This window comes from Aspergillus viridinutans, assembly GCF_018404265.1.
Source record: "Aspergillus viridinutans IFM 47045 DNA, scaffold_3, whole genome shotgun sequence".
NCBI lineage: Eukaryota > Fungi > Ascomycota > Eurotiomycetes > Eurotiales > Aspergillaceae > Aspergillus > Aspergillus viridinutans.
Window position 1 is genome coordinate 151,952 of NW_025091219.1, and position 11,930 is coordinate 163,881.

The 11,930-nt window shown below is 47.7% G+C and overlaps 5 protein-coding genes across 5 annotated transcripts; 2 read left to right on the forward strand and 3 right to left on the reverse strand.

Annotated features, from left to right (window-relative positions):
* Positions 1-231: 231 nt before the first annotated feature.
* On the reverse strand, positions 232-1,926 carry Aspvir_005037 (M20 family dipeptidase; the record flags this gene model as incomplete). The annotated part of the gene is made up of 5 exons (XM_043268256.1): positions 232-418; positions 493-1,610; positions 1,672-1,739; positions 1,791-1,822; positions 1,895-1,926. 5 exons carry the CDS (start codon positions 1,924-1,926, stop codon positions 232-234), a joined length of 1,437 nt encoding a protein of 478 aa, XP_043124191.1.
* Positions 1,927-2,552: 626 nt separating this feature from the next.
* Positions 2,553-3,152, reverse strand: Aspvir_005038 (mitochondrial 54S ribosomal protein mL58; the record flags this gene model as incomplete). The annotated part of the gene is made up of 1 exon (XM_043268257.1): positions 2,553-3,152. The coding sequence occupies one exon, from the start codon at positions 3,150-3,152 to the stop codon at positions 2,553-2,555; it is 600 nt and encodes a 199-aa protein (XP_043124192.1).
* Positions 3,153-4,284: 1,132 nt separating this feature from the next.
* Aspvir_005039 (uncharacterized protein) lies at positions 4,285-5,349 on the forward strand (the record flags this gene model as incomplete). The annotated part of the gene is made up of 1 exon (XM_043268258.1): positions 4,285-5,349. The coding sequence occupies one exon, from the start codon at positions 4,285-4,287 to the stop codon at positions 5,347-5,349; it is 1,065 nt and encodes a 354-aa protein (XP_043124193.1).
* A 522-nt stretch (positions 5,350-5,871) lies between these two features.
* Aspvir_005040 (cystathionine gamma-synthase) lies at positions 5,872-8,085 on the reverse strand (the record flags this gene model as incomplete). Its single annotated transcript, XM_043268259.1, has 5 exons — positions 5,872-5,991; positions 6,088-6,130; positions 6,198-6,381; positions 6,438-7,851; positions 8,041-8,085. The coding sequence occupies 5 exons, from the start codon at positions 8,083-8,085 to the stop codon at positions 5,872-5,874; spliced, it is 1,806 nt and encodes a 601-aa protein (XP_043124194.1).
* A 513-nt stretch (positions 8,086-8,598) lies between these two features.
* On the forward strand, positions 8,599-11,928 carry Aspvir_005041 (rRNA-processing protein UTP22; the record flags this gene model as incomplete). The annotated part of the gene is made up of 1 exon (XM_043268260.1): positions 8,599-11,928. One exon carries the CDS (start codon positions 8,599-8,601, stop codon positions 11,926-11,928), a length of 3,330 nt encoding a protein of 1,109 aa, XP_043124195.1.
* Positions 11,929-11,930: the final 2 nt, after the last annotated feature.

Sequence of the window (11,930 nt, forward strand, 5' to 3'; positions counted from 1 at the left end):
CTCCCACAGCCTTGAATGTTCTGCTACCCTGAGTAAACCAAGACAGCTGAAATGCACCTATATTGCTAGAGGGTTGAACAGGATCCAGAATTGTAATTCAGTCTGAGAGACCACATTTCGTGCGCAGAAGACCAAGATGCCAACGGTGGAAGAGGCAATGGTAGTCAGGAATACATTGCAATATACCATAAACGAGCGTGGTCCTCAGCGTGAAGATGGGTTACCACGATCTTAGACTTCGCCGACGGGCTCCTCCGCAACGTAGTGCAGATAAGCACCAAGTAATTTGGTACCTTCGATGTAATTCTTCTTGTCCAGTTTCTCATTGACCGAGTGGGCAGCGTCGGTTGAGCTACCCATCGGCAGGAGTAATACATTCTTTCCTGTTGCTTGTTCAAAAGTTAGGGTAACAGGAATGCTATGTCGATATTAGCCGATGTATCGCGATGTAGTAGTCAACTTTGGAAAGTAAAACCCGAATAGTGTACGTACCTGCCGCCTTCACGAGTCATATCAGGTTCTACACCGAAGACCTGCTTAACAGCCCTGCTTGCAGCGGTGAAGTTCCAATGTTTGGGGCTAGCAACCCACCACTTTCCATCATGCTGAAGCCACACGTCCAGAGTATTTTTGCTATTCAGCTTGGCAAATTCCGCCTTGATGTAGTCGAACACAAGCTTGTTCACATCTTCACTTTCCATATTTGGAACGGTTCGAATGGAAAACTTCCCGATAACCTTCGCTGGTATAACAGTTTTGGCGCCAGGGGCGGAGAATGCACCCTCGATGCCATGGATAGATAGGGATGGGTATCTCCATCTTGCCATGAGTGTTCTCTCTTTTGTTGCATGAATATTCGTCTTACTACCTAGCGACTCGTGGAGATTGTCCATCGTATAGCTGATCTTGCCGTACAATGAGTTTTCCTCTTTGGTGAGGGGCGCAACCAGGTCTATAATGCCAGGAATCAAGATGTTGCCCTGAGGATCAACAAGTTTCGACAAGATGTTCACCATATCCGTCATCGGCTCATGGGTAGAACCACCAAAAACACCGCTGTGTAGGTCTTGGGCGGGACCTGAAATACTGATGGAGTAATAGTTACAACCCCGCAAACCGTATGTCAGGCAGGGCTTCTCAGTGCCGAGCCAGTAGTTGTCCGAGATGCAAACAGCGTCTGCGTCCTTGAAAAACTTCTTGCTTTCGGATTGAATGAACTCCTCCAAACCTTCCGAGCCATACTCCTCCATGCCCTCGAAGCAACAGAGAAGGTTGACAGGCAGCTCGACACCGGCTTTTTGGTGGGCTTCAATGACATTCAGCCAACCTAAAACAGGACCTTTGTCGTCTGTACTTCCACGGCCGAACATTCTGCCTTGATCGTCTATAGACAGTTCAAAAGGTTCAGTAGCCCAGCCATCTTCTTTGAGGGCAGGCTGCACATCATAATGACCATAGACTAAGATCGTCCGCTTGGTTTTATCGTTGCCATACCGAGCGATGACAACGGGGGGAAGGTCAAGATGCTCTTTGCCTGGTTGTTTACCCAAGGGTCTTTGTTCAACTTCGGCTCCAAGTGCCTCTAGTTCGGAGGCAAGGAAATGCGCCATCTTTTCAGATCGAACAACACGTTATCAGTCCGTCTCTAGTAATGGTTCCTGCACTGCTTACCCTGAAGACATCCTTCCTGTTCTCATCATGCGCAGAAATAGATGGAATCGCGACAGCCTTTCGCAACCCTTGGCTTTAGTCAGTATGTGTCAAGTGGGAATCAAACCGAAGGGCCATACGGTCGATAAAAGAGTTTGACAATTCATCAACCCTGAAAACAATTCACATTTTGGATATCAGTCTATAAAATATTCCACAAAAATTCCAGACAGTACAAACGTACTGCGTGAAAAATGGTTCCAGTTGCGGCGCCATTTTTTGGTCACTAATGTTTCCGTAAGTGGATCGGCGAGAGTATGTATTGTTCGTTTTTGGACAGCTAAGTTGTGATCCCCAGCACTTTCTTTTGATAACAGATTGAGGATATCCTTTGTAGAGCTTATGAAGAGTTTGGTCTGCCAGGGACGTTGCAATGCGACGGAGAGGGAGGGGCATTTGCGCGGCTACAGTAGGAATCACCTATGGTTTGTCGGATGAATCATTATTGGATGATTATTGGAGAGCTGTTACCTAAACGTGGAGCCGAAAATCGAGGTATCTTCGCTCACTACGCGACCTCTTTTTTTTCCCTGCCGCGACTAGGCGAACCGCAGTCCGAATCGAACAGACAGAGCGGATTAACTCGGTTATTTCACTTTCTATTCTATTATTATTTGAAAAATAGCAAAACAAATTGGAAAGCTTGAATAACTATAGCCGTATTATGAACAGATGCAAATATGGTAAATTTTGTTACAGCACCCATGCTATGCTTATAATACATCTGGAATCAGACAAACACATCAAAATTGATGGAAAAAGCACAGTGAGGGGATCAAAGAAAGTAGGGACATAATAAATTAAGTCTTTGTATACAGCATAGAATTTGTACTATTCAATATTCATTCATCCTTGCCCCAGGATTCTTTCCGCAATTGACGGTCTTCTCTGGCCATCCGTCTTTTCAGACCCCATCTCGACTGGACAGCTTCCAAGACCTGTCTCTGAATTTCTTTCTTCTGAGGACTGGCTTCGCAGACCATACCGATGAACATCGGAGAACAGTCAAATCGCTTGGCTAACTTCCACCTGCTCCAAGTCATAGGGTCGCTGAGTCTGAGTTTGCGGATTTCCTCTATATCAGACGGAGTCAGGTGATACTTTTTCTCTGTTGGCGAATTGAATACAGGAGGAAGATCTTCGGGGTTCTGATCACTTTTCATTGACGCGTCGGTGCGGAGGGTTCTCCGAGCATCATCAGGGGGAAGAAATTTCGTCGGCGTATGAAAGACAGACGGAGCGCTCGAAGGAGGATTGAAGATAATGTGAGATTGATCCGAAGAGAAACCAAAAGAGGCATCCGGCTTAACGCGAAGACGTTGTTTCGTACGCCTGTATGAAGACTGATTTCGGCGCAACTCTAGAACGACCGGCTCGCACGAGGGTATTAGAAACGGCAAGGTTATGAATGGCCTCTTCGAAACAGCACTGAAAGTTGCCATTGTGGGAATTGGATGCTTGGGAATGGTTCCCAATATCTAAGCGATACAGGCAAATGGCGATTGAATTTGACCCTGGTGCCGGAAACCTAGAACACAATCAATTAAGCGGGAAACAATAATCGAAGGAAGATGTGCTTGAAATGAACATCAAATGGACATACTGCCTCTCAAGTCAATGTTTAAGTAATGTTTCGGTGCATCCAACCTAGACCAGTTACGAAAGGACGGAATCTCAAAGTTCGGTTTGAGATGAAATGCCAACATTTTTCCGAATTATTGAAGGTCCCGTGACAGCCGAATAATTTGGGGGTGGCCCTGGCTGGGTAATTATACGGTAAACAAAGTACCTAAGGTATGGAGGTAAGCTAAGATGTTACCTATGAATACGGAGTACTCCGTATCTTACCTCTTTTTCTAAGTACTGTCATTTTCCACCTGAAAGCTCCCGTCTAGATGCATCCATCCCTTTATCTATGCCATGCTCTTTGTCGCTCTCTCGGCCTCGACCACGACTTATTACCAACTGATAATCTGCTACCGTACAATGGCCTTCCTCGAGCTGATTTATCTGTATCGGGTTGCTTCAAAATGATTTTATCGCAATATTGCTTTTTGAACGGATGTTTATGTTTCCATGTTCGTTGAGCCAGCCTACTTTCTAATCTGTCAGATAACAGGGTCAACGTCATACCCCCGACCATCTTAATAACTCAGATCATCCGACCTGCCTAACTTCACTCTAGGTTTTGCGAACCTTATCTTATTTCACCTCCTCAACGTATTTTGATGCAACATCTTCATTTCTCGTCTCCAACGCCTACTAAGCTTGGTTACGTTTCTGCACGCGTCAGCTCTCCTGCTGATCACATGGGAGCAAGTAGCTCCGAATCTGGTTGATTCATTGCTAAATGTGCAAAAATATTTCACTTTATATGACACCACTTGGAGCCAAAGGCATAAAAGAATCAGGGAGCTTAGTGTATCTCTAAAGGATCAGGAGCTTCCTGGGGAGCCCTACACTTGCGCAGAAAGCGCTCAGCAAGGTGTTCGAACCTTTAGCACCGGAGTAGTGATGTGCGAAGCTGTTACGGCTACCTCATTTCGGCAAAGAGTACAGGTCTGCCCCCATGCCATGGATACGCAGGATTATCCAGACTCGATAATCTATCGCCGAGGGAGCAGTCACTTAAATGAAGAGCCACTAAGAACCTTTCCACGAGGCCAACGGGGAGATATCGAGGACACATCTGTCGACAAGTTCCAATCAAATGTCACTGACCAAAGCCGGATCGAATCGGAACGCCAGCGCAACTTAAGAGAAGACCGCAAGATTGAAAATGGTGACCAGATAGCTTCGGCCACCCTACCGGGTACACATGTGTCAGCTGCTGATGTGCGCCCCAAGTCGTCCGACATGTACCCTAGCCTATCATATACATCGGGACATCTCTCCAGATCGGCTTCACCAGATTGCATAGATCAGTCAGGCTCAGGGATTCCGATCTTGTCGTCGTCCTCAATCTTTGAGCGCGACGTGCAAAAAGATCTGTTACCAGTGCATACTTCACCCTCGATCCCTTCACATATAAGTATGGAAAACCATATTCCCCCTGTACTGGAGGCATCCTCTGTCGCAATCACCGACGACCGTCTTAGCCCAGATACAGTCGAGATCGTCACACGTAACGTCCACCAATCTGCTCCAGCGGGAGTTTGTGGTGCCTTCGCTGTAGAGCCCTCGCTGCCATCTTCGTGTTTTGAGCACGTTAGAGATGGTTCCGAGGATTTGGAAGAGCCTCATTCGCCATGCAAGGCTCTGGAAAGTACTAATGTACGAAGGCTGAGCTTCGTATCATTCGCTGATGTCGTCAATGCTGAACATGCGGAAGCTACCGATTTTCTGTCTAGTCGTGGATCCTCTCACCAGTCACCCTCAATGCGAAACAGCTCTCCATCGCCATTACGTTCCCCAAGGCTTCTTCATGAATTGGATACATGTCCGGTCACTAGCACCCCGAATTCGATCAAGGCATCGGACCTTTCTTCAAGTAGGGAAAGTTTCGCCGCAGGTAGTCCGCGGTTGGCCGTCCAAAGGCCAATCTCCCCTAACGTCCGTGGCGAGTTTAACATAGAGACGATGCGACAGGCGTTGAGACGAACAGGTAGCGAGGAACTGATCATTGCCAAAGGCAACTGATTTTCAAAATCAAAACCATGGCGAGGATGCTAACGATCAAACAAGATGTTGAAATATCTGCGTGGGCTTTTTTGTACCTTGTTGCCTTGATTTTTATTGGAAAGGCAAATCCTCGGGGATCTGGTTTATCTATTCACGTATATATTTCTAAGGAAAGCTTATTGATCTCTGTGATAGCGAGTAGCTTCTCGTTCCGTCCTGCATTCTTTGCTGAACGTTTATGACGTTGAATGGATACTAGAATGGACGTCATTTTCGCTCGAAATATATAGGCCCCAACAAGTTTCAACGTCGACGATGCCATCGCACACAAGCCGATCAATCATTATGCAATGCCAACCACTTTCAGGCCTTTGACTAATCGCCGCAATACGGCCACTGATTTTGATTAAATTCTTTTCTGCCGGCGGATAGGCAGCAATAGCAGTAGAGAACGAGTCCGTTTCGTAGGTATTGCCGAGCGAGACCGTAGACCCGTTACCAAGATAACCGAGCTTCAAAATCCAAGAAATCAGTACTGATTTAAGCCTTCGCTTCTGCGGCTGCTGCGAGGGCTCGCTGGACTTGGTCGCGGAGATCCGATACATCCTCCAAACCCACGCTTATTCTCACCAAATTCGACTCGACACCAAACGAAGCAGCCTGCAATGGACAGTAAGCGGAGGGCTCTAATCCAGGGGAAGGGAGCGAAACATCAAACCACGGAAGGAGAATTGGGGCGAACGATGCAATACTTACCCAGTCGAGCTCATTGTAATGTGCGAGTAGCGTATATGGCGAACTGGTTCAGATGCGTAAGCCAAAGCTTGCCAGAAGAACGAGTAGTGGGGGCGTATATGGACACTCACCTGAGCGTGAAATTTGTTCCAAGGCTAGGGCCTTTGAGAACTTCGAGGTGATCGAAAAAAGCGATTGCTTCAGCGTCAGAGTGGAAGGTGACGGAGAATAGACCACCATACCCACCATTGGGGGTACGGAAGTCGTCGTAGAAACCTCTTGAAGTGTTGTACTTAGGGTAGTAAACATCTTTCACTAACAAGGCGTCAGAATGGAACCAAGAATTCGACTCAGGATGTTGGATTGCTCACCGACGGGGGATTCCTTTAGCAAGGCTGTTATGAGTTCGGTGGTTTTGTTTATCTTTTCGATTCGAGACACAAAGTCTCGGCTATTCCTCTCCAAAAAAACGGCGTCTTCTGCCCAGAGATTATCCTCGTACTCACGGCTGAAAGTGGTTCGCAGTTCCTGATAAGAGCGCCCATGTGGATTGATAACAGCACTTCCTCCCATAACATTGCTATCTCCACTGAAGACCTTTGTCAGACTGCTGACAACAATGTCTGCATAGGGAAGCACATTGATGTTCAAGAAGTTGCCCACTGTCTCATCCACTACCACTGCAAAGTCATATTTCTGTGCAAGAGTATATATTCTCTTCAAATCAGGAGATTTGAGTAATGGGTTTCCCGGAAACTCGGTGAAAAGCGCAAGAAATCTCTCGCCACCCTCTAGTCGGGATTCCAGATCGTCTAGGTCTCCAGAGGAACCATGTCCATAGAACAGGCAACCAGGACCCCATTTCTCAAGCGTCTTCAGGGTATCTATGTAGGGGAATCCAAAGCAAATGCTTTTCAAATGACCTCTGGCGGCCAGAAGCATCTGGTGCGCATTGAAGATTGAACTCATACCACTTGGGAAGAGAAAAACATCGGAATCTGTCAACCCTGCTACTCTACCCTCTCTTGATGCTTCATCAAGAGCCTCACTTAGATCGACATTAGCAGTGAGAACGCCCGCGATTCGTCTGCGCACAGCTTGCTTTGCTTGATCAGCCAGTAAAACGCTCAAGTTCCTGCCGAAGCGCTCCTCGATAAATTGAACGTATTCACGGCCGTCCTGAGTTTCAATATTCTCCGTCGACAAGTCAGGGGCCGAGGCAGCGACTGCACCACTCCGAACTATACCATTCGCTGATCCTCTTCCCTGATATCGCCGCGGACCTTTGGAAAATTTCTGTGACGATTGCTCAATTTGTGCAGGTTCCTTATCCTCCACAAGGAATCCATCTCGCAGCGCGCTTAGACAAAACTCGCCCCGACGACTGGATATTCCATTTCCACTGTGTTGCCATACTTGCTGGGCGATAGAAGCGTATTCTGTTGGGTACATCACACACGATAGAGGCGACCTTATCGTCTGTGGCCGGGACTCTGTGTGAGGGGCAGGAACGAAGTTGACAATACGGATTCTTGGCGATTCTTGGGAGGGAATCCTCGAAATAATGAATGACCGGCATACGCTTGCAGTCTTGGGTGACGGGAACAACGAAGCCGCTTCTGTTTCGGTATTTCCATGAAGTTTTACAACTTCCCTCGCAAGCTCCTGAATGATGGGATGAATGAAGAAGCGAGGATAGCCACATTTCATCTTTCTCACAATCCAGGGTTCTCCTTCTTCGTAGGCTACATTGGCACTCCACGTAGGAAGTGATACACTGACTGCCTGGACTTTGGGTCAGCTTCTCCAAGAACGAAAGCCCTTGTCGATTTAAAAATTCGCAATCTCCAGGGAAAGACAATAATATTCAAACGTATGTTGCTATCGGAATCAACTCCGTACGTCATCCCATGATTGGACCATGACAGAGCTGTTTGGCGGGGCGGAGAGAGGCAACTTGGGGTGTGCACGTACATGGTCAGTGTTTGGGGGAACGGGACCTCCGACATCTTGGAGCATGATAGCGCGGATAGTATCGGTCAGAAGGCGTGGTCGCTAGTGAGTGTGGATTGGACTTAGATTGATCGAAAGAGATCAAAGATGGTATTTCAATAGATCATTCAAAGCAAGGATAGAGAGATGATTGAGTCAAAAAATTAGTGGTAACTGGACAGTAATTAGTGCCGAGACCGATCTCGGCGGCTTCGCGTCGGGGCTCAAGTGCGGAGTGCTAACGGGTGGAATCCGTCGATTTGGTTGGCTACAAGCTGTTTTATCACGTGGAATATTGGGGATATCAGGTGCTTAACTAAACAAAAGTAAGGGAATGGCTTCAGAAAATTTATCTTAGAAATTTGCTGCCGTGGAAAGTAGTGTTGCACTTCTGAACTCATAATAATTTCTTTCAACCGCTACTGCATTGGGTTGATATGATTTTCTAAGTGTATTTTCGCGTTAAAATTCTCTCTCTCTTTTTTTTTTTTCTTTCTCATTCTCCTCATAATTCGTCGCAGTTGTCTTGCTTTGCATAACATGTCTGCCCACACTGCGAAGAGAAGGAAACTGAGCCCCCCTCCAGAAAATGGATCTACTCAGAAGTTCAGCTCAAACGGCCGGGATGCTGAGCTGTCGAAGAGTATCCGTTCAAACAGAAAAGTGCAGGACGACCGCTCCGGAGAACTTGCACTAGCCAGTGGACTCTACAAGTCTAGCTTCTTCAAATTGCAACTGGATGAACTGCTGTCCTCGTCGAAGCCCAATTACGACAAACAGGTCTCAAGAGTTCAGGACACTTTACACAGAGTAAAGGAGGCCATCGAACGACTCCACGAGAGACCTCCCATGCTAGCTTGTGAGGCGGAGAAAGAATTGCGCACCACATATGGCATTGTCGTCCCGTTCCCGGACCCTCGACCCTCGAGGGAGACAAAATACTCCGTATCTTATGCTCCGCCAACGGACATCAATGTGGTAGGGAGTTTCGCCTCGAGAACCGGTACCAAGCAGACAGAGAAGTACACGATCGATCTAGCAGTGACAATGCGACGTTCACTTTTCCAGGAGAAAGATTATGTCAATTACCGCTTCTTCCACAAACGAGCGTACTACATTGCATGCCTGGCTGCCGGCCTTCAGGAAGCGCAAGACCTCGGCCTGGATGTCAAATTCGCTACACAGGAAGGCGATAGCCTTCGTCCGGACCTCATCTTGGAACCGAGCAGTACTAGCAGCGATTTAGCACTCGCAAGGTCCCAGATCCGCGTCATCACGGCCATCGAAGATGATTTGTTTCCCATCTCTCGAACGCTGCCAGCGAAGAATAACGTGCGTCACGTCTCAAGCGAAAACACTGGCAATAGTGAGCCTACACCCTTTTATAATTCGGCTCTTCGCTCAGAGGCCACCGTCGCGTCTTATCATAAACACGTACATTCGACCATTCGGCAATGCGACTCTTACCGAGACGCTTGTCTTCTAGGTCGAATCTGGCTCCAGCAACGGGGTTTCGCCTCATCATTTCACTTGGGCGGCTTCGGGGGCTTTGAGTGGGCATTACTCATGTCTCTTTTGTTGGAGGGTGGCGGTGCTAACGGGAAACCGATCCTTCTCAAGTCGTATAGTTGCTATCAGCTGTTCAAAGCGACTATACAATTTCTCGCAGGCCGTGATCTTACCAAGCCATTACTATTTCCCACTGTTGATGGAGTTTCATTTCCCAGGGATGGGCCTGTCGTATACGACGGGAAACGTGGAATCAATATACTCTACAAGATGACGCCTTGGTCTTATGCTTTCCTTCGCCACGAAGCGAGCATAACTCTCAAAATGTTGAACGAGTCCCGTGATGATAACTTTGAAAAAGTCTTCATTGTGAAGGTCAATGAACCCATGTTGAGATTCGATCGGATCATTGCACTCCCTTCTTTTGACAACGGCAACATTCTCCAAGCTATTCGCAATCAGCAGGCTATCTACGGTGTCCTTTTGAAAGCTCTTGGGGATCGGGTCAAACTTATTCATATCTCCAGCCGTTCCATCGAACCATGGTCTGTCCTAGCGAAACCATCGTCAAAGAAGCTAAAGGAAAGAATATCAGTTGGACTGCTTATGAATCCAGAGAACGTTTCGCGCGTTGTCGACCATGGCCCTTCCGCGGAGCAAAAGGAAGAAGCAGCATCTTTCCGGTCGTTTTGGGGAGAGAAAGCTGAACTCCGGCGCTTCAAAGATGGCAGTATTCTGGAGAGTCTTGTGTGGTCCGATCATCCATCCTCGAAATCAATAGTCTTTCAGATATTGTCTTATATCCTGCGGCGCCATTTCAATTTTGTCGACGAAGACATTCATTATATTGGTGATGAATTCGAGGAGAAACTTAGCAGCTACGGAAATGGTATAGTTTCTTATACTAGCCCGTCCTTCCAGCTGATCGCGGATGCCTTCAGCTCGTTGGAAAAGTCTATTCAAGACATGGAAGGTGTTCCATTGACGGTGAGACACCTAGCCCCTGCTAGCCCGCTTTTGCGATACACTGCCCTCCGGGTTCAACATACTCCTAGCATACCGGGTGAACTTGTCGATGTGGTGCTCCAGTTCGAGAGCTCGGCGCGTTGGCCGGACGATCTTGCGGCAATTCAAATGACGAAAGTGGCCTTTCTTGTCAAAATAGGCGATTGCTTAGAATCCTCTGGTGTCGCTACTTCTTGTAGGGTGGGTTTAGAGAACGAGACCAGCCGAATTCTCAATAACGCATATCTTGACATTTTCCATGCGTCCGGTGTCATATTCCGCTTGCGCATTCATCACGATCGAGAGCAAACCCTGTTAGAACGGCTGCTGAAGCAGAAAGGAGAGAGCGCTCAAGCAAAGCAGGATGTGGCGTACGCTCTGGCGATGTACAAGCGAACGTTTCTCCAATCACCTCGTCTCACTCAAGCAATCCGTACACTGTGTACACGTCATCCGTTGCTGTCGCCTACCGTCCGCTTAGTCAAGCATTGGTTCAATTGTCATCTCTTCAAAGGTCATGTATACGACGAATTGGTGGAGTTGTTCGCAGTTCAGGTGTTCACGCAGTCGTATCCATGGGATACACCGTCCAGTGTCATGGCTGGCTTCCTGAGAACCCTCCATCTGCTCTCACGGTGGGATTGGCAGCAAGAGCCGTTAATGATTGACCTGGGCGGGCAGTTAGATCAAAATGCAGTTGAAGTGATCCGCACGCGTTTTGCCGCCTGGCGAAAGATCGATCCGGCGATGAATAATGTCGTTCTGTTTGTGGCTTCGGATATTGATACCGACGGGATCTCCTGGACACAGTATGAAATGCCTTCGAAGGTTGTGGCAGGGCGCATGTCCTCTTTGGCAAAGGCGGCTGTGAAATTGATGCGAGAAAGGGGGTATGCTCTCGACGTTTCCGACCTCTTTCATACATCTTTAGCGCCTTATGATTTTATTTTGAGTTTACGGTCGAAGGCCCTCACGGAAGTCCTAGCATCGTCATCATCCAGATTCAAGAACCTGCAACAACAGGTCATTCCAGAGCGAGCCGATAAGGTCACGGTTGTCAGAGCATTTGTTCGCGAATTGCAGGCGTGCTTTAGTCCAAACATTCTGTTCTTTCATGGAGATGAGCAGTGCGACGTGATTGCAGGCCTCTGGAACCCACATACGGTTAAGCCCAAGAATTGGAGCCTGAAGATGACATATTCCACATTACCCGTTGCCCTGGTGAAACCGGAGGCGAAGGGCAGTGAAGATGTCTACATCAACCAAACGGCTATCTTGAACGAGATTGCGAGGTTGGGGGCACATTTGATTGAAGGGATCGATGTGCACAAAGAAGACACGGAAAGTAGTGCTTAGGA